General features: G+C 40.0%; 1 protein-coding gene across 1 annotated transcript; it reads left to right on the top strand.

Moving 5' to 3' along the window:
- Positions 1-257: 257 nt before the first annotated feature.
- Positions 258-14273, top strand: ggt5a (gamma-glutamyltransferase 5a). The gene is made up of 12 exons (XM_085293399.1): positions 258-620; positions 6162-6289; positions 6364-6471; positions 8058-8235; positions 8324-8478; positions 8703-8849; positions 8982-9112; positions 9763-9947; positions 10052-10143; positions 11530-11636; positions 11803-11913; positions 12000-14273. The coding sequence occupies exons 1-12, from the start codon at positions 259-261 to the stop codon at positions 12135-12137; spliced, it is 1842 nt and encodes a 613-aa protein (XP_085149525.1). The 5' UTR covers position 258; the 3' UTR covers positions 12138-14273.
- The last annotated feature ends 8264 nt before the right edge of the window (positions 14274-22537 follow it).

The raw sequence follows: 22537 nt of genomic DNA on the forward strand, positions 1-22537 counted from the left end.
GTTTGTTTGTCTCTTTTTAATTCTATGTGTTTGTACTTTTTCAACATGTTCAAAATAAAGATTCAATCAATCAATCAATCAATCAATCAAACGTCGTAGCAGCTACCTCTGCTTACCACAAACACACTTCTCTGCCACGTTGTACCTGTCAGTACCCACACAGCGGATATATGTGCGCAATACGTGGTTCTGGGAAATCAGGCGGTTAACTGTCAGAGGAAGTGAATTACCGACGTTTATGCAGAGAAGAAAGCAGCGATGCCTGAATCAACCGAGCACGTTGAGGGAGGAAATATGTCTCCCATTTCCCCCCTCAACGAGGACACTGAGGACGAGGACGTTGGGGGGGCAAATACGACTCCTATGTGTCCCCCCAACGAGGACGTTAAGGACGAGGATGTTGAGAGCGCAAAAACGACTTGTACTTGCCCGCCCAAAGTTCACCCCCTATTAGTTGTAGGTGCAGTTTGTCTAATTGTAGGTGCTCTAGTAGTTGGTCTACCAGCTTTTATCCTTTATTTGAAGGGTAAAAGTGAGTGTGTCAAGGAACCCAGTGCTGATTGCCCTTTTTCAAAAGCTGCTGTGGCCGCAGACTCCGAGAAATGTTCACGGATTGGACGGTGAGTAACATTTTAAACTTCTGACACATTTTTGTTTTTCACATTACACATAATATTACGCACCAAATGCAAACTTTAGCGCTAAAAACATCTTTGAGAATTACGCATGTATAATATTTATAAAATGTTTACAGTTACACAACAAAATATACCTTAAAATATGCTAAGCAAAAATTTTAAAAAAGCATCAAGGTAACAGTTTGACTGTTTAATTTTTCAACCTTTCCAGACGGTTTTCTTTGTACCCACTGTTGTTTACGTGTGTGTGTGTGTGTGTGTGTGTGTGTGTGTGTGTGTGTGTGTGTGTTCAGATCCCATCATTAACTTCAAAGACCCGGATCTAAGACCTGTTTTGTTCCCAACTGAAAAATCAGTATTGTTACTGACATCGTCTGTACTGACAACATAGAGGCATATAGGGAATGTGGAGCAGGGAAATTATTTTACTGCTATTGTTAAATAATTGTCATCATTACCATTGCATTAATAATATAATCTGGAGTTTATATTGCATTCAGGGGTTAAACAGTGTCTCTTTCAGAAAGACTGAGTTGCAGGCTGACAGGAAGTTGTATGCAGAAGTGAAAGCAGGAAGTTATTTTGAGCAGCAGGCTAAGACGAGGCTTTAACAATGTAACAGATAGCTTTAAGAAGGCTTTAAGGTTTTATGCATACAGGTATTAAATTAACTTTGTATTCCAGGTGCAGTTATAACTATTTTATACATATTGCATATCTGTGCTTATTTGAGTTGATGTTCAGGTTCTTTAAAGGTCTTAAGCTTCATCTAGTGAGAGTGTCTAGATGATCCATGCTGAGGGAAAACTAGAACATAGAAGGAATTGCAATACATGCTTACAAAACACTTATATATCAGATCATTTTATATTAAGGTTTTAGTAGAGGTTCTTGGTTAAAACATTTATTTAGTAGAAGACATACACATAGTCTCAGTGAGCTTCTGGTCTGGTAAAAGGTCAGAAGTGCAACAGGTGAATTGAGAAAGAGCATTTGAGGACGAGACACAGACAGTAGGTGAAGAGGTGACACAAAGAGCATGTGAGGTCAACACACACACACACACACATTAGTTAGAGAAGAGGTTACTCATGTCTGGCTGTAACTGCAAAAGTGTCTCGGCAAAAGAGGAACCGTTCCTTGTTGTCTCGGCAAGAAAGAGGAACAAGACAAGAACTGAAAGGTAGACAGGAAGGGCCAGCCATAAAAATAGAAGATGATGTTCTGTCTTAAAAGCCATGGTGGTGTTGATCTGATCTATGTATAAAATGTATCTGTGACGCATGAAGGGGCGTCAGTAAATCAAACCCTGATGCTATAAAATATCTGTTCATGCTTTGATTAAGTCGAGGACTACTGGCTGTCTGCGTACAGAGTGTCTTCCCACACGTGTGTTCATTAAAATCATTGTTTGACCAAGACCTTCTGGACCAAGAGTGGTTTGTACTCTCCTTCCTCAATTTTGAACCTTAACAGGAATAATATCAGTACAATATCAGGGTAAAGCGTGTAGACATGCTGGTCCAACATGTGGATATCACACTTTGCCTCTCCTAATTTAAACGCATACTTGTGTTGCAGTAAGCTGCAGTACCAACAGTGATATTTTATTTCAAGCCAACATGAAAAGAAATTTTTAAAGATTTTTTTGCTGCAGATTGTGAAGAACAATGCATACTATTCAGTCAGTTAAACACTGGAATGTATCTGGAGTGTATCTTATTCGAATGATTAGTGGCATATGGGGTGGCTGTAGCTTAGGTAGTAGAGCGGGTCACCTCTTAACCGGTTGTTGGTTCGATCCCAGTCTGCATGCCAAATATCCTTGGGCGAGATACTAACCCCAGGTTGCTCTCCCATGCATCCATCGGAGTGTGAATGGTTTGGATGGTAGTTAGGTAGCACTGAAAACCTGGGTGAATGAACAAGTTGTATAAAGCCCTTTGCTAGTAGAAAAGCCATTTACTATATTACGAAAACATTTACATGTAAATGCATATCAGCTAACTAGCATAACCCTTGGTATCAACTTGTTTAGGTCACAATTCTAGTATCAAGTCTTCCCAGTCCCCTAAAGAATATCAGCTTACATTCACCATTTTTCTGATTCTGTCATTTCTTTTTTTAATTACTCAGCTTTTTCTCGTGTAGCGTTCAATTCAGTTAATTTAAACCTTGTAATCTTCAGTCTTATTTAAGCTTTTTTTGCTACAACTTTTAATATTTTTCTCAGTTTTTTTGTTTGAAACAGTATGTAATAATTTACTTCCACTTTTTTTTATCTGCAAACACAATGCTACTGTCTTTTCTGCATTTTCTGCATACAAATTTTAACTTTCTCACTAATGTATAAGTCTTTGGATCAAAATAAAGTTGGTCCTCCTTATTCACCTAAATTCAGTGCAGGTTCAGTGCAATTACCAAAACCTAACACAGGATTAAATCCTTTCACTTTTAAACTGCTGTTTAAATTGCGTTTCTACTGAAACTGAGCGCTCAAAATGCTTAGTTCCATCAGAGAGCTTTGTGGTCAGCTTCATCTGTCCAGCATCAAACCCTATGGAAAAAATCTTGTGTGTGATATTTGACATATTTAACTTGGTGGTTAAATACTGAAATGAGGACTCTTCTTTCTGTGATAGATGGTTAAATTGGAATTCATGCTCTTATTTCCTCCCACTTGGACGATTGCAACTGACTTTACACTGGTCTCAGTCAGTCCTCTCTGCCCTGTCTCCAGCTTGTCCACAGTCCTGATGCTAGGCTCCTCACAGACACCCGAAAAAGTGGATTTAGGATTTATACAATTTAAGACCCACCTGTTTGTCTGGAAATGATCACGTTAATTAAAAAAAAACAACTTTTTGTTTATCGAGTGTTTTTTTTCTTCCATTTTTATAGACAATAACATTTGAACATAAACAACAAAAGGAGGACCAACCAAACAAAAATAAATAAATCAGGGAGATTAGGCCATTTAGGTATAAGTTTGACATACACAAGGTTACAAGTTGAAAATTATGTACAACCTGGATACATATTATTACCAGAGATAATATAAAGGAATACCACAAGACTAGAGAGTAATTTCTCAGAAAGAAAATGTTTCCATTTCTTCAAGTATTGCTCACATTTTTCTGAGGACAGTCTCAAGGAGAAGGTTAGTCGCTCCATAACGTGAATTTCTTGTAGTATTTCTGTCCAGTCCGAAACAGTTGGAGGTTCCTTTTTCAACCACTTGTGTGTTATAGCTTTTTGGCTGACCACCTGAAATACCTGTAGCAGGTATCTGTCTTGTTTCTTCAGTCCAATTGGGATGTTGGCTAAGTAAAAGACACTGAAACTCCTCTCAAGATGTAACCCAGTTATCTGCTTGGTTCTTTAGACCACTTCTGTCCAGTAGGGGGCGATTTTAGGACATTCTCCAAAAATATGGAAGTGGCCTACTGAAGTTTATGGAGTTCTTTAATCTTAGGGGTGATTAAAAAAACCTCAGAGTTTTGTTTCCAGGTGAACTCTCTCCATGGATCGGAGCTTGAAGTAGTGGCTGTGGTTTTACATATTTTAGACCAATCTTCTTCAGATGGATTTATTCCAGCCTCTTTCTCCCATCTGAGTTTAATGTAGGTGGTAGACAGTTTCCTTTCTGTCTGTAGTATTGAGTAGGTCATAGAGATTTGTTTTGTCAGTTTCCCTTTACATGCATTTATAAATATTTGCACTAATGGCTATTTCTCCTTGGACACAATATCTGTATTAAAATTATGTCTTAATTGGAGATATCTAAAGAAGGTTGTAACTGTCTGACATTTGTTGAAAGGTATCGACACCTTATTGAGATGATATTTTTCAGTATGCGGTAATACCAAAGTTTCACCAATATTTAAACCTACTATCAGTTTTTGCGGGGGTGAATTTTGTGTCATATGCTGGCCAGTGTAGTATTCTTGCATCACTTTCTTTTTTTTCTGCTCTTGACGAAGGCGGTCGCACTTTTCTCCTCTCCTCCTCTCCCTTAGCTTCCCTGCTTAGCCTCTTATGTCCTTGTCTAGTCTCGTGTATTACTTTTCCCTGGAACACTCTCTCACAGTCTGTTCTCTAAAACCTAAAAGAGGAATTATGGATTTGATCAACTGGTCCCTAAATGCAATTGACACCCCTTTCTCAACAAGATGTTTGGGCTCGGGTGAGCCTGAGTGCTGAAGATATCTACCTATTCGGAACCATGGTAACAGGGTTCTGGCTGATCGGAGCTGGCTTGGCCCTGACTTATCGAAGGATTAAGAAAGCGGAACGGGCTGTTCAAACCCCCACAAGGCTGCCCGCTGGGATTGGAACGATGGGAGAGGCGTGAGTTTCTCAAAATGGGCTCATTGAGTCAGCACGGATAAGATCTTGGAGAGGCTGACGGCTGCTGTGAATACTCAGAATAAGATCTCTGACTGCACACTGGATACATCTCGGAAGGGCTAGCTCGGAATAACATCTCTGGGCGCAAATTGGATGACATCTCGGGGAGGCTCACTGCCGTGAGTTCTCAGAATCGGCTCCTTGAGCACAAGAAATGGCAACATCACAGAACGCAAGTATGGTGAAGCTCGCGGCTCTCCAACGGGAGATTGAGAGACCAGTGTTGGACTGTAGAACTGCTTTGAAATTCATGTGAGCTGTTCGCACTAAAGTAAAAACCACCATCACTTCACGCGGATACCCCTTTGGCCCCAGCTGCAGTGGTCTCAAGGCTGGAGCTGAACAACACCCTGATAACGACTGTTGAGTCTGTTCTTTCCCATTCCATGCAAGGCCACCTGGGTTGGCTGGAAGACTGTTTACTTAGCCTGGCAGGGCGAAGGACACTGTCTCAGCTGAACTCTGGACATGCACACACATACATATACACTGATATGCACACACTCATCTCCCCTCCCTTTCCAAATGCCTTCGATGCTTATTCCCTTCCGATGCTGACGGGGATCAAGGAGACCAGCGCACAGGCTGCAGGCTCGGATGTACTGTCTAATTCGGCTGTCTCTCACCCTTTACCCACTCCTGTTGCTTGTCATGTGTTTCTTTGGCGTATTAAGGGTTGTTTCATGATCTTTGTGCAGAGGTGGTTTTTTTTCTGTTCTCAAACTGATCTCCCTGTTGGAGCTCAGTCTGGGGGGAGTTATTTTTTTCTCCTTATCTTTCCTCATGTGGTGCATTTTCCATTGTTATACCTCTCTGACCTGTCTTTCCCATTTGATGTTTTGTGTAATGTATGTATGGTCGGAGGGTAAGATGACGCTGCCATTGCGTGCAATAGGTTGGTTAATTAGGTTAATTTGATTGTGGGACGTGATTGAGATTAAAATTCAGTGAACTGTGCGTCCCTAGCACATGCATCAACGAAGACAACACATCGTAGTGTTATTCAGTCATGGCAATTTAATTGTGGGACATTATAATTTTAATAAAGATTAAAATTTAATTGTGCACACATGATAACAATAATACTAAAGTGATAACAATGAACTGTTTCAGGGACATTCTTCGGAAAGGCGGCTCTGCAGTAGATGCTGCCATTGCTGCGCTGCTGTGCACCTCCATCATCAACCCACAGTGCGCAGGGATCGGAGGCGGGGTCATATTCACTGTGATGGACAGCTCTGGTAACAAGACACCCTCGCTCCTCTTAGCTCAGCCCTGCTGGGGAATAACATAATAATATGTCATCTTTTCAAAGGTAAAGTGAAAATCATCAACTCCAGAGAGACTGTCCCCAGAAATGTGAACTCTGACCTGCTTAAGTTGTGTCGTAAAACCACAGAGCAGACCACGGAGTGGCTACAAGGTGGGCTGTTTTTCTGCCATAATGCTAATATTTATAATGTTTTAGTCTAATCTGCTCTTGGACTCACCTTTATGCCACAGTTAATTTATTCTGTACAGGTGGCTGCTAATGCACACTGAGTCATTCCTCTTTCCTCAAGAAAGCAAAACAGAAATGATAAAAAAGAGAGCAAACCACTACAGAGGGTTTGGCCGTTGGCATTTATTAAAGACAGCGAGTCAGTTTCCTATATGACATCTGTCAGAGTAATCGAACATAAACACAATGAAACACATGCTAATTAGTTTCAGAAAAAGCCAGAGAGATTGGAGTAGTTAGATCTTTCTCCAAACAGGTCTTAACAGGTCTTTCTCCAAATCATGCACAAGATGTAACACAAAAATGTTAAAGCTGTAGTCAGTTATCTGTAGAGGTTTTTTTTTTTAAATTCAGCACTTTAGTCTGCAAGACAAACTCAAGATATGAAGGATCATACCTTTGTTTTATCACCTGAGAGGGTTCTTGTCATCAAAGAAGCGAAGGAAAGAGACAGCATGACAGGTATCTCGTTAAAATGTCATCCTCCTCCTCACCTCAAACCTCATCTACTGAACAAAAGTCAGGACTCTAACACACTAAGGAGTGCATAAGCATTATTATTTAATTACTGTAAACAGACTGGACAATCAGCGCTTCCAACTCCAGGCAGTCAACAAACCAGCTAAAGTACAACAGCTGGTGATAAGCTAACATTAAAGCTTTCTTGCCAGAATGCTGTCCCATCTTTCCCATTTTCTGGTCTTCAATTAATGTAAATTCCTCCCCAAGACCAATCTTAACTCTCCTCACAAGTCCATCTTTATCAGTCATTGTTTCTAATTTGGCTAATCTCCACTCGTTCCCTGGCAGATTATCTGTCTGTGGAGGTGAAGCTGGAAATGTTGTGAGATGCTAAAGTGGGGCCAGAGACACAGGCTGCTGTGGATGCACATGTCCCTGTCCCATATGTTCCTGTCAGCAGAGTACAAATGACCTTCATGCATTACTCCCTGATTGTCTATAGTGTGTTGACTTTGAAGGGAAGCTGTGGATCCATATGTAGAATCAGCATAGTCTCTGTTAAGAAGTGTCTTTTGACAGCATTTGAGTATGGGATGGACAGCAATAAGAACTGGGAGTAGTTATTGGAGCAGTTCACTTGTGTCAGACATAAAAAAAATTAAGAAAATAGAAATTAGAATATGTGTGAGAAAGATGAATCAAGAAAAAAAAGGGGGCTACAGACACCATTTATTTATGGGGCCCAGAGTTCTGTGCTACACTCCTGCACACAGGCTGCATAAACAGTAAGAAAAGTAAATATAAGATATGCTAAATGCTTCTTTGAGCCAGAAATAGTGTAAATATAGTGAAATAAACTAAAAGTAAGTGTAGGATGCAAAATGTTATTTATATGTATGTTAGTTAGTTTATATGTTAGTTATTTACACCAAATTATAACAGACATCATCTCAGATTTAAAGGTCAGGACCTCACAGTTTACTTAAAACACGAGCAAATGTATGTGGGACTTTCCAGCACTGACTATCCATTATCTATCTAACCAGATAGCAGATGGATTGGGGTTCCTGGGGAAATTCGAGGTTATGAAGCGGCACACCGGCTTTATGGGAAGTTGCCGTGGGCCGACCTCTTTCAGCCGACCATCAAATTAGCCAGAGAAGGATTCCCTATTCCTTACTACCAAGGTCAACACATCCCACGCATTAATAATACGTCAATACGGTATGAAAAACACCCACAATGTGATTTCAAAAATACAAAGAGCAAACAATGAATGGTTCAGCTTTATTTCACTGTCTTTGTCTTTTAGGAAGTTATATTTAGATAAAAATGGGAACCTGCTTAAGACCGGTGATACTGTGAAATTTGAGAAACTGGCTGACACTTTGATCGCAAACGAGGGACCAGATGTGTTTTACAACGGAACAATAGCAAAGAATTTAATCAGTGACATTCAGGATGCAGGTATTATCAGACGGGTTTCATCCTGCTCTCTTTCTGACCGTTTTCTATGTCTGCCAGGCACAATGTTCTAATTACAAATTAGAAAATTAATTGGCTCTATAAAAATCTGTCATCTCTCAAAGGCCACACTGTGATCTGTCTGGATCCATTCAAAGTCTTGATTATGAAATGCATTGTGTTCATTTTTGCTCAACAAAATCATTTGTTTCACTGGTTTTGCTCAGGAGGAAAACTCACACTGGAGGACTTGGCATTGTATCAAGCTAATGTGACTGATGCTTGGAATATTTCTTTGGAAGAGTACCGGATGTACTTCCCTCCGCCCCCTGCAGGGGGAGCCATACTCAGCCTCATCCTCAACATCATGAAAGGTTCCTGATTGTTGCTTCTAGCATGTAGAGTTTGATTCATATAGGAAAATGATCCTTATCAATCTTTACAAATGTGATACACTAAGAATTGATGTTTTAAATGAAATAAATAACAATTATTTATATTTTCAGGATACAAAATGAATTCAGAACCTAAGACGACTGATGAAAAGATTTTGTTTTATCACCGTTATATTGAAGCTTTAAAATTTGCCAATGGATTAAAGAAACATATCAGAGATCCAAACTTCAGCTCAGATAAAGTAAGTATCTCAAAATCCTACAGATTTGCACCTGCTTTATTGCATATAGTATGATTATATTTAAGTGACTAAATGGGTAAAAGGAGCAATACCACATCAGCCTCTGCTCTGCCTGAACCCACTGCTCCACCCCCGCCTGCAGCTCATCCACAAACCACATCCCACCACAGTCGGTTTATGCACACTGATAATGAGTTGTGGTCTGAAGTGTTGTTTTTTTGTTTTTGTTTTGTTTTTTGTAATATCTCTGAGCATTGCACAGTCGGACTTTGGGTTAATTTGCTGCGGTGAGATTGTGACTTTGTGTTAATGATCAGTTTATCAAGGGCATTTGCATATCACTACCGGTACTTACCCTCTTCTATAAGCTCTTATAGAAGCACTGAGGATGTACTTATTATTTTACTGCATAGAGTACTCTGAAAAAATGCTTTGTGTCTCAGCCTTTCCCAGTAACTCTGCATTTTTATTTCAGCACAATTCTGAGCAGTGATGTAACTTTTAAAACCTATAAGTATAAATAAATGTTTTTAAAGCAGATAAACCTAAATTACTTTTATATTTGTCTCAAAGTATTTTAGTATGTATTATTATTCATATTATGATTATTGTTAATTTTGTGTAATTCCGATGCTCTGTATTTCACACAGATGGCAAAGAATTTGACAGTGGATAGCTTTGCCAACCACATACGGAGCTTGATCAGCAGCGACAAGACTCACGATCCCCAGTATTACGGCAAAAACTCATATCTGGACAGCATCGGCACCACACATGTATCTGTGCTGGCTGAAGATGGATCTGCTGTGTCTGTCACCAGCAGCATCAATGATGAGTCCGTACCTGCATCATTCTGTTTCACTGTTAGAAACCAGCTGACTTTTCCACAACAGTGTCACAGGGTTTAGACCTAGTTCATTTAATGTTTACTCTTTACAGATTTGGGTCCAATGTCCTCTCTTCAAGCACTGGAATCATCCTCAACAACCACCTAAATGACTTCTGTGGTAGAGCTGATAACATCTTTCATGGTAAGGGATCAGCAGGATTCCTTCTAAATTTAATATTTAATAACAAATATTCTGGACCTCTGAGTTCTGATAGTACTAATTTGCAATTTTAATTCATCTTCTAAACTAATGTGTTAAGCGTGGTTAATATAACATATACTTGATAAATATGCATGTTTGTACATATTAGCGTGTCGCAACATAAGAAATTTGAAAGAAAATACAACAACACCTGGGGAAACTGCACACCATGAATTTTTAATCTAATAGTACCAAAAAAAGCACCACTGAGGAAATTTGCGGAGAAAATGTCATTTCATAATTCATTGTGGCGCATCATGTTTTGTTGATCATGAAAATGGTCAACAAAACTGCCAAACCAAAGCACATCAGGTAAATTTGAATTAAAATGGCATTTTTCATTTAATGTCATAGCCTGCTGAAATGTTTTGAATGTTTAAGAACAGGCACAGTTGAGCTCTGAGTGAACTTCTATAAACACAAATTACATAAACTCTCTAAATCTGTCCTCAGCTGGTCACAGCAGATGACTGCCCCTCTGTGAGCCTGTTGCTGTTGGAGGTTTCTTGCTGTTAAAAGGGAGTTTTTCCTTCCCACTGTCACCAAATAGGGGCTCATCTTATTGTTGGGTTTTGTCTCCATTGAAGTGGGTTAACCTTAGAGATGGGCCGATCTGATATTACGTATCGGTCCGATACTGACCTAAATTACTGAATCGGATATCGGAGAGAAATAAAAAATGTAATCCAATCCATTGAATATCACAAAAGCACCTCACAAAAATTGCGACATAGCGTAACCCAGCTTATAACCTTGTAGCACATCGGAGCAGTATGCGTCACGTGATAGAGTGGATGTAGCGTGCAGTACCGATCAGCAGTCTGGATGAGCAAAGTTTTGCCACAGGGCCAGGTAGGGCATGAACAGGGAGAGGGGGCACAAAGACATGCTTTTCTTTCTTATTCTAATGTCTAGTTTAAAAAAAATTATCTGAATCTTACAACCAAAGTTTTCATCTGATGCAAAAATGTATAGAAATCCATTATTGTATATAGTAACTATTAAGCATCATGAGGTGGAGGGTGATTCCCTTTTATTATTTTTATTTCTTTTTTTTGTTGGGAATTGGTAACCCTATTAGTTTGGTTCTTTAAAATTGCTGCTAAGTACTTTTTAACATATCAGAATAGGGAGGATGGTGTAGGTTCATGTTTATTAGATTGATCAGTTTTGCTGAACTATGAAATATTTCGGGTGCAGTGCATTTTTTGCACACAGGTATAACAGAATGGCTTTAGCTTGATCTTCTCATCATTCCGAGATTCATGGAGACATTTTGGACTGTAGTTTTGTCCTGCTATTCAAGGTCTTTGTTGTATTTCTCAGGGGAGCGGCCTCCCTCCAATATGGCCCCTTCTGTGCTGAAGTCTCCGTCGAAGACGCTGGTGATTGGAGGGTCTGGTGCTGAAATGATTCCACCGGCAGTGGCCTCGGTATGTATGCATGGTACACACACAAAGGTGCCATTACATATTAAATAAAATAAATTGATGTGGACTGATGCCCGTCTTTGCTGCATCATAGCAACAAGATTCTTCGACCTAATTTATCCTGTAATCATCACATTCTCACCTCATAGATTTATTTTTTCTCTCCAAGGCGCTCATGAACCACCTTTGGTTTAGAAAGAGTCTTAAGGAGGCAATTGATACTCTGGTTGTTCTTGTAGACTCTCAAAGTAAAGTAAAACTTGAATCCAAGCTTGAAAAGGTAATATTTTCAGTTTTTTTAAAGGACACATTAATAAGTTCTACTTCTCTTGTTCCATCTGAGACTCTCTCTTCTTTGCCCTGCAGGATGTAGTTGATGGTCTTGAAGCTCTGGGACATAAGATAGCAAAATTCTACAACACAGTTAATGCTGTGGAAAAGGCGGGCAGCTGTATCTCTGCATGGTCTGATGAAAGGAAAAAAGGCAAAGCAGCTGGTTACTGAGACCAAGAGTCAGTGATGTTAGTTATAGAGTATGGTCTTAAGGTTATGATAGCAGAGCTGTTTGTTTTCATTTTTTCGAAATCTCTCAGTCAGAACATGGTGTATTATGTTTAAGTGGAAGCTAGCGAGCTAACTTCCTGCTAACTTCTAACTCTGTTAAATTTCATAAATTTAGACAGTTTGTAACTCTCAATGATGCCACAGTGATCGTTTGACTGTGGGACCCAGAAACAGTTAATGACATCAAACTTAAAGACCTGATAACTATTTCAAACTATTTACAGAACACCAATAGGAAAGGATGGTTTTGTTTTTTGTTTTTTAAATTTTTGCTGACAAGCAGAGGTGAAGTTTTTACTGTTTCTTCCCTCAGTAAACATAAACAACGATAGTATTCAGGAAAAAACATTAAATATATATTTATTTATCATGACTCTAGTTTTACATGGCCTATCAACACACTTTTAACACAAAAGTGAAGACTCAGGCTATAGCATCTTAAATTGGTCATGTGATTGGTTTATTGTGGCTATTTTTCCTCAGCAAATCAGCAGCACTTTTGCGATTGTTTCGCCCTGAGGACAGCTTCAACTGTCTGAGTGTTGAAAAATAGTAACGCGTCCGCACCGCATTTTCTTGTTAGTAAGGGTAACTGCGTTGTAAAGACTGAATAGTAATTAGATTACTAGTTACTGATAAAAGTACTTTTAACGCCGTTATTCACGTCACTGCTTGTGTCTAAAAAAAAAGTTTGTAATATTGAAAACATAATGTGATGATCAGATTATTTAAATCCCAAATTTAATGCAAAATAGTGCAAAGACAGCATTGTAAACTAGAATGTTTTTGAAAAATGTTAGGGATTTATATATCTGCCTCAATTTTATACGATCAATATGACGTTTTAAATATTTGTTCATCATAAATCATAGAATATAAAAAAACAAGGACACAGCTTTCAGGTTGAAATGTGAAGCCTATGACGATGTTTCTTCAACCTGCATCAGGCCAGCAGGAAGAGACTGACTGCAGAAATCTTTGGTTATATAAAAGATTGTTGGAAAATGAGCTACAGACTTCATGTTCCATTCCACCAGTAAACAATTCATATTTTCAAGTCTCATCAAATTTATGTTTACTTTGTAAATTTTAGCCCACTGAATTGTCCAGAAGTGAGAGAAAGTAAGGTCCACTTTATGGCAGCCCTAAGTTATCTATCAATTGATTTGTAGTATAAACAAAACCAAAAACATTAGGAGTCCTACTACACAAGTGCAGTTACTAGGGATGGGTACCGGTGTCCGGTGGTCTGACATAAACGGTAGTAACCAGACCGAAAAGCAGCGCACATTTCGGTGCTTTATTTCGGTGCTTTTTTTTTTCGATTCGAGCCAATCATTTTACGTTTCCGAGAATGGTAGGCGGGGCCAGGTACGTACGTTCTTTTAGAGCAGAGCTACAGATTAAAAATGCCCAAGACGAAGCGGTCAAAACTCTGGCTGTACTTCACAGCAAAATATGCAAACTCAGCAGCCTGCAACAAGTGCTTTAAGCTGATACTGTGATACTGTGCAAAGGAGGTAACACCTGGCGACGCATAGCGTTTTTTTTAAAAAGCCGAGAAATGCGCCGTATTTGATAGCTTGCTGCGAGACCTCACACCGTGCACATCTACTGCGGGTGGGTTGCCTGTTATCGGACCCGGAGCAATATCCCCCAAAAACCCGAAGAATGGAGTCTTGGCCCCTAGCCCTGCCAGTGTAGCAGAAATGATGACGGATGATGATGCAGCAGCAGCTGTTCTTCTCTGCGTGAGTAGCTTAATGTTGTCCGTGTGTAATTTTCGTTGAGTAGGCTAACCACGTTATTACATTAATGCATGTAAGGTGAACTAGTATGGAACGCCAGGACTGCCATAATGAAATAATTAAATACACCATTAAATAATTAATTAAATTTGTCAATAATTAATTAAAATTGGAATTAATTAATTAAATAAATTGTTATGACACATGTAATTAATTAATTATTGACACATTTAATTAATTATTTATGTATTTCACATTTTAATTAATTATTGACACATTTAATTAATTATTTAATGATATATTTATTTATTTCATTTTGGCAGTCCTGGCGCCTGGCTCTCATCATGAAATAATTTTATCTGTCAGCCTCACCCATCAAACTCAGGGGGCGGGGTTAACGCTGCCCATGCAGCTTCTCTAACATTTGATTGGTTGCCGTGCAAAGTAAGTCAAAACAGGTCGATCCTAGATAATCGATTGCTTGTGTAGACTTGGGGCAGCCAGGTATCCCAGAATGCAGATCAAATCACAGGCAGCAATGGTGGTGGTGTAGTTTTAAAATACCCCGTTTTTCTGTCACCAGCTACACTTTTAACAGTGTTTTAGCCGCGAATGTCGCGACGTATGTCTGGTCAGGTTGTCAACATAGAACATGTTTGCAAAAGTGCTCAGATGTTTTCAGAGATTTCACTAGCTCTGCTAACAATTAGCATGCAGAGCGCACCCAGGGGGTTACGTTAACCGGTTTGTTTACATATTCCACTCTCCGTGTTCCACATGTTGCATTCGCAGATTCTCATTTTCACCGAACGATCGTCTCTTTCCGCCTGGTCTTGTGTCTCTGTGCTTCTGTAACATAAAGAACGAGCTGACATTTTTCTTACGAAACCAGCGATCAGCTCAACAGACCCTCAGTTTACCTGCATGCATCCTCCTCCTCACCTGTCAGCTGTTTAACACCTGCTGCTAATTCAAGAAACACGCCTACGTTACCTGGTGATAGTCACAGTTTAACTGGGCAGCCGGTGCTCGATATAAAGCAATGTCAGCGCATTTTTCTGCACAAGATAAGTAAATATAGTGTTTTCCCCGAGCGCAGAGCTGCTGGAGCTTGTTTCCTTACAGAGCACTTTATAGGCGAACAGCTTCATCAGCGGCTGATGTCCAATCACCGGCACACAGCTTTGAAACCTCAGCTGAGTTTTAGCTCTCAGTGGTTAAACGCTGGACTTCATTCACTCAGGTTCTGTCTGTCGGGTCACGTTTACTTCGCTGTTTTATTTACAACTGAGCAAATCGGTTTGGCTGAGGTTAAAGTTACGTTTCATAACTGCATAGTTTCACAGACGTTTAATGGTTCACTGGCACATGTGTTAGACTGAACTATCATCTAAATATCATCTGTTTTTTAATAGTTATTCAACTGTATTCTAAGCACCAGCTGTCTGTTAGAATGTGATTTTTTTTCTCTCTGTTGGCAGAGGTATAAAAATGCGCAGGAAAATCTGACGTGCATGGCAAACTTCACCGACGATATTTAGGGAGGAATAAACACACATCAAACATAAATGAACCATTTGTCTGTCTCCATAATTGAGAGCATTTTCTCTTCTTATGTCAACACTCTCTCTCCCTTTTTTTTTTTTTTTTTTTTTTTCTTTTTCGGTCATGTTATGTTTACCTGTCAAAGGCTTGTTACAAACTATGAAACACATCGTGCAGACTTCTGGATGTTAGAAGAAAACGAATACTGCTCATGAATGAGACTAAAGGCAGGAAGGTGTCCTTTAAAACTAAACATGTCAATAGGACCTCCCTGTTTATATCATAGTTTATGATATAGCACGTGTATTTCAGTAATAGCCTGCTGATTTCAGTGTAGTGGTGACCAGTCACACAGCTCACATAGGGGTTATCTGTGATACTCCTTAACTATAATTTATCCAAGTTAACTTCAGTTAACCATTCAGACGGTTCTTTTGCAATGAAAAACATAAACACCCATGCTGCCGGTAGGTTTCCTCAGTGCCAGCTGTTAACATTATAGCTGCTTATGCAGTAACCATGGTAACCACGGACTCTGAGCGGCTGGATCGACGGAGGTCAGACGACAATTTTACATGTATGATCTTAAAACAGGACACAGCCACTATACGTGCTGGCCTCATATCAAATGTGAAGGCAGACTGAGTCTATGTTTGACGTTTGTTTATATCTAATCTTCCTTTTCAAACATTTAAACAGCAGCGAGTCTGCAGCTGAGGGAATACAAACTCAAATTGTCGGAACAGGTTTGCTCGTTTCTTGGATTCATTTGGTGATTTATTAAATGTATAACTGTTATTCTAATCTGCTGCTGAGTCTCTTACACTTTTCTTTATGCTGTATATTTTCACGTCTCTGGAATAGTTGGCAGTTAGATAGTCAGCTGGGAAACTCTGTGGAGCTGAGGATATCGTGGATATGCTGACCTCGCTCCGTGGTGTACAGGGCCGTTTACCCTCATGATTAATATTCACAATAAAAATATTAGCCGAACATCATGAAGTCTGTATGTGTTTCATAGTGTCGAACAACCTTTGTACAGTTAAAGGCAGCAGTTACTACATGACGGAAACACCACAGGTCACGCTGATTACTGAACAAAAACCCAAAGATCAGATGTTAAACAGATTTATTTGCTCTCTCTCCTCCTTAAACATGTTTTTAATGTTAGTTATAATTCAGAATTGGCGACTGAAACACGTAGGACACATAAGAACATCAGGAAATAAAACACCGATAAATATAACCTCAGTAAAAGAAGTCAGCGGGGGTTACTACAGCTGTGTACCGGGGCCTGCGCTTTGTCGGTGGGATTGCTTGCGAGGCGAGCGGGTCTATCCCACGCTTTGCCGTGAGACTGGGCAGACATCTCCGACATCATCGAAGCACTTTTGCAAAGAGGCTGTATCTTGACAAACCGACCAGACACATGAAGATTAAAAAATATTAAAACGGTATTTGGTGACACACAAACAGGGTTTTTCAAAGCTCAGTTCTGTTAGCTTCCACATGCCGGTTGTGTGCTAGAAACAATGGCCACCAGGCCAAAGCAATGGTTTTGACTCGATCAGCGTTAACCCTGCCCCCTGAGTTTGATGGGTGAGGCTGACAGATAAAATTATTTCATGATGAGAGCCAGGCGCCAGGACTGCCAAAATGAAATAAATAAATATATCATTCAATAATTAATTAAATGTGTCAATAATTAATTAAATGTGTCAATAATTAATTAAAATGTGAAATACATAAATAATTAATTTAATGTGTCAATAATTAATTAATTACATGTGTCATAACTATTTATTTAATTAATTAATTCCAATTTTAATTAATTATTGACACATTTAATTAATTATTTAATGGTGTATTTAATTAATTCATTATGGCAGTCCTGGCGTTCCATAAACTAGCAAACATCATCATAGCTACATGCGGCTGTCTTCTTGTTTGATGGCAGATGCTCCCTTCACCCTGGCTAAAAAGGCTAAAATGACCAAAGAAAAAGTGGAAAACAGTTAAACATGAGAGGTTTTTGGACAAAGTTTGTGTTTTTTCCATTGTTTAAGCACTGCTTCCAGCCAAGAGTGATACCATATATGCCCCATAGCTGCAGAAAAGGCTAACATTGTTATCTTTTTACAAAAAACAGCTGAACATGAGAGGTTTTTGGACCAATTTTGTGTTCTCCATTCTTTAAGCACCGGTTTGAGCACCGTTTGAGCACCGGCACCGTTTCAAAAGTACCGATTTGGCACCGGTATCGGATAAAACCTAAACGATACCCATCCCTAGCAGTTACTGTTACTGGCATGTCAGTATCAACAAAGCTAGATCTCACACACTGTTAGAGCCAAATAGAAATGTCAGTTTTTTTATCTGAATATTCTAAGTCACATTTAAATACTTTTCAATATTAGTTTTTTTTTTCCTTCAGTTTGCATATTAAGATTTTTTTGCACAGTTCATCCTGTTATTGTTTTGCTGTTATAAAGTGTAGGTAATTCTGCTGATGTGCTCAGGGTTAAAGTTAATCAGAAAAGGAGTTTGAAAAGCAACAGTTTTCTTTTTATAGCTGTTTAATGTGTTTTATTGACAGGAATAGATAACCCGGACTTGAACTGAAAATGTTTTATTTTCAAACTGACAGTTTTGTGTACAATAAATTCCTTTCTTCAGTGTTTAATGTCTGCCTTGTTTTCATTATTGGATTACATTTAAGCTGCCTTTTGGAAATCACGAGTCAGAAACTTTATGTTCTGCAGAAGAGACAGAAGCTTATAGAAAACAATTGCTTTCAAAACACACGGGTCATGTGACTGTGACAAAATCTGAAGTTTTGGTGCACTTCACCCCAGTTCCAACACGTGGTGTACCTGCTGCTTCAAGGTACTGCCAGGCGCCAGAATTCACATTTTTGTCAACCGGAGTGATTTGTAATAAAGATTTGTTTTAGATAGTACCGCTTTAATTTATTAAATGTGCATGTGTAAAAGAAAACAATACCCTCTCTCTGACCTGGATTTAAAGTGTAATCAAATAAATATTATATAGATAAATATTCTACTCGAATAATTACTGGCATAGAGATGTGAGAAGGCAAGATACTGCTGGGTGAGCTCATATATGCACTTGTATAAGCAGAGAGAGAGTGGCACACAGAGCTGCAAACTCTTAAAAATATCTCATTAAAAATATCTTCCTCACTACAACCGTATATTCACATACTGTGATCAAAAAATAAAGCAGACCGAGCTCAAAACCAACTGTAAACCTGTGTGGCTATTATAGTAAATGTAGTAATGTTACCCAGAGATATATTTGAGGGCTCACTTGTGACCCATCCCATGTCCATCCAAGAGAGGTGGGTTAGTGCAGCTCGGACAAGCCATTGTATCTCTGCCCAGAAAGCCAGTTAGCGGCTAGCTGACTAAGCTATCAGAGTTAGCTCCAACGACGGACACAAGTTATAGCAAGGACTGCATGGGACATAACACTTTAGACAGGCGAGGCTGCTTGTGACATTATCCACCAAATTTCCCCTTGTGGGACAATTAAAGGATTATTCTATTCTATCCACTCTGCCATAGCCTGGTTATAGACTCAGCACCCGAGTGCCTTCATTGCTATTCAACCATGTCAGCTTTGACTATACTGCTAACTTTCACACAGGGAGAGAATTGTAGACCTACTGTATGCTAATGTTAAGGATGCATACAGTTCCTCCTTCGTCCCCCGACTGGTACGCCATGTCCCAGTGGCCCCCAGAATTACAGGCCTGTGACTTACACGTCATGAAGACACTGGAAAAATTCATCCAGCTCCAGCCTATTGTCATGCCACAACAGGATCCCCTTCAGTTCCCCCACCAGCCCCGCCTCGGAGCTGAGGACGCCATCATGTACCTGCTCAATCATGTCTACGCCCATCTGGACCAGCTCTCTACCCTCTACACCACAGACTTCATCCACTGCACAGAGACCTGCCATCTTCAGAAGTTTTCTGATGACTCTGTGGTGGTTGGATACATGGGTGATGAGAGTGAGGCTGTGAGTAAGTCCTTTGTCACATGGTGCAAGCAGAATCCTTTGCAGCTCAATGTGACAAAGACCAAAGAATTGATTGTAGGGGTCCTCAGGAAGCACAAACTGGACTCCAACCTGCTGCTGACCTTCTACTGCTCGTCTATTGAGAGCCAGCTGACATACTGCATCACAGCATGTTATGACAGTTGCACTAAGGTGGATAGAGGAGTAGTCAAGGCAACACATATGATGACCTGTGGCCCTTTCCCCTCCCTGATGGACATCTATTCCTTCTGCTGCCTCAACAGAGCAACAAACATCAAGGACAGCTCCCACCCTGGTTTTGACCTGTTCAACCTGCTTCCCTCAAGAAAGTGCTACAGGTGCATCGGCACAAAGACTGACAGACTCAAAAATAGTTTCTTCCCAAAAAGCTATAACCACCCAGAACTCACACGTTCACTGACTTCTTCTCTTTGGCTCTAACGGAGGCGGTTGCATCTCTCTCCCTCTCCCTCATCTTATCTTTCCTGCTTGGTTTCTTATGTCCTTGTCTAGTTTTGTCTAACTTTAACCCTCAGAGAGTCTCTCAGTCATGTTCTATAAAACCTAAAGATGGGCTCTGAGTACCCAGACTGTTCTTATTGAACACAGATCATTGACGGACATTTAGATCTGCTGTAAAATTGGATGCAGCTCGATCGCAATAAACCCAAACAACCACCATTTCTCTCATCTAACTACCCAAGTTACTGCTAGAAGGACCTCAAGGCCGAGGGTGGCTGAAAACAACAAATTCTTCTCCCTTATAACGAGACTGTGTTATGGCTCTCTGCGCTACACCCTTCAAGGCGCAGAGAGCCTAAAAGGTTGGCTGTAGGACTGTTTACTTCTGCCCAACCGGGTGAAGGGACACTCTCTCAGCTGAACACAGGATACACATGCGCACACACACACGTATACAGACACAGACATACCCTCATCCCCCTCCTCCCTCCAAACACCTCAGATACTTGCCTCCAGCGCAGAGATGCTGCAGGACTGGATGCTGCTGTCTACACCGGGAAACTCTTACCCCATACCCACCACATGGTTTTTTTGTTTTCTGTTCTCATACTGATCTCCTACTAGAAGCTCAGTCTGAGATAAGTTCTCTTTTTCTCTCCTCCATGGATATTTAAAAAAAAAAATACTGTCCATATGTATATAGCGCAGCAGAAACTTATAATCATAAAACTGGATATTTATAATTGAGCTATTTGTACATATTACATCTATTTCTTATATTTTGTAAACTTTGTACTAAATTAAAAAACAACATATGCAGTCTGTTACTGTTCTCATTGTCTTGGAGCAACTGTAACCTTATAATTTCCTTAGGATTTGATAAAGTATTCTCATTCATTAGAATCAGAATTTAGATTTGAACATTTTTATTTTTATGTACAAATATTATTTTAATATTATTATTGTGTGTGAGGGTGAAAAGCCCAAAGTTTTGGAAGAGGCATACAGGCACTGTGGAAAAAGTAAAAATGTGTGTGAGTTCTCTAAAACCGTTTTTGTGAACACTTTTCTAAGTACCGTATGTTTTAAAATGTGAAACATGATTTTATTGACATGATCATCAAAGAACATGATTTTTACAGGGAGTGCAGAATTATTAGGCAAATGAGTATTTTGTCCACATCATCCTCTTCATGCATGTTGTCTTACTCCAAGCTGTATAGGCTCGAAAGCCTACTACCAATTAAGCATATTAGGTGATGTGCATCTCTGTAATGAGAAGGGGTGTGGTCTAATGACATCAGCACCCTATATCAGGTGTGCATAATTATTAGGCAACGTCCTTTCCTTTGGCAAAATGGGTCAAAAGAAGGACTTGACAGGTGCAGAAAAGTCAAAAATAGTGAGATATCTTGCAGAGGGATGCAGCAGTCTCAAAATTGCAAAGCTTCTGAAGCGTGATCATCGAACAATCAAGCGTTTCATTCAAAATAGTCAACAGGGTCGCAAGAAGCGTGTGGAAAAACCAAGGCACAAAATAACTGCCCATGAACTGAGAAAAGTCAAGCGTGCAGCTGCCAAGATGCCACTTGCCACCAGTTTGGCCATATTTCAGAGCTGCAACATCACTGGAGTGCCCAAAAGCACAAGGTGTGCAATACTCAGAGACATGGCCAAGGTAAGAAAGGCTGAAAGACGACCACCACTGAACAAGACACACAAGCTGAAACGTCAAGACTGGGCCAAGAAATATCTGAAGACTGATTTTTCTAAGGTTTTATGGACTGATGAAATGAGAGTGAGTCTTGATGGGCCAGATGGATGGGCCCGTGGCTGGATTGGTAAAGGGCAGAGAGCTCCAGTCCGACTCAGACGCCAGCAAGGTGGAGGTGGAGTACTGGTTTGGGCTGGTATCATCAAAGATGAGCTTGTGGGGCTTTTTCGGGTTGAGGATGGAGTCAAGCTCAACTTCCAGTCCTACTGCCAGTTTCTGGAAGACACCTTCTTCAAGCAGTGGTACAGGAAGAAGTCTGCATCCTTCAAGAAAAACATGATTTTCATGCAGGACAATGCTCCATCACACGCGTCCAAGTACTCCACAGCGTGGCTGGCAAGATATATATATATATATATATATATATATATATATATATATATATATATATATATATATATATATATATATATATATATAGTGGTTAAACTACACGCCTTTGGAACAGAGGATCGCAAGTTCGATTCCTGCCTGGGGCGTCTGTATCCAGTAAGGGTCCTAAGGCTAGACCCCCTATGCTAAGCAAGCCTACCGCAGACATGAGCGAGACAGATAAATATGAAGGCATGCCGGCTCGGACGTCGCCCGGATCAACAAGGTCCGCGTCAGGTGTTGAGGAACCAGGGCACCCTGACGAAAAGTGGGCTACTGGAACAAGAAGGCATCGGTGGGCAAGGGACGAAAACAGGGCGTTGTTGGAATGCTACTACGCAAGTAACCCCGGCGGAAGGGGCTACATGAATA

This window comes from Mchenga conophoros, linkage group LG12 (genome assembly GCF_057382185.1).
Source record: "Mchenga conophoros isolate Kocher_MC1m ecotype Shallow Benthic linkage group LG12, M_conophoros_male_GT1.1, whole genome shotgun sequence".
In the NCBI taxonomy this organism is placed as follows: domain Eukaryota; kingdom Metazoa; phylum Chordata; class Actinopteri; order Cichliformes; family Cichlidae; genus Mchenga; species Mchenga conophoros.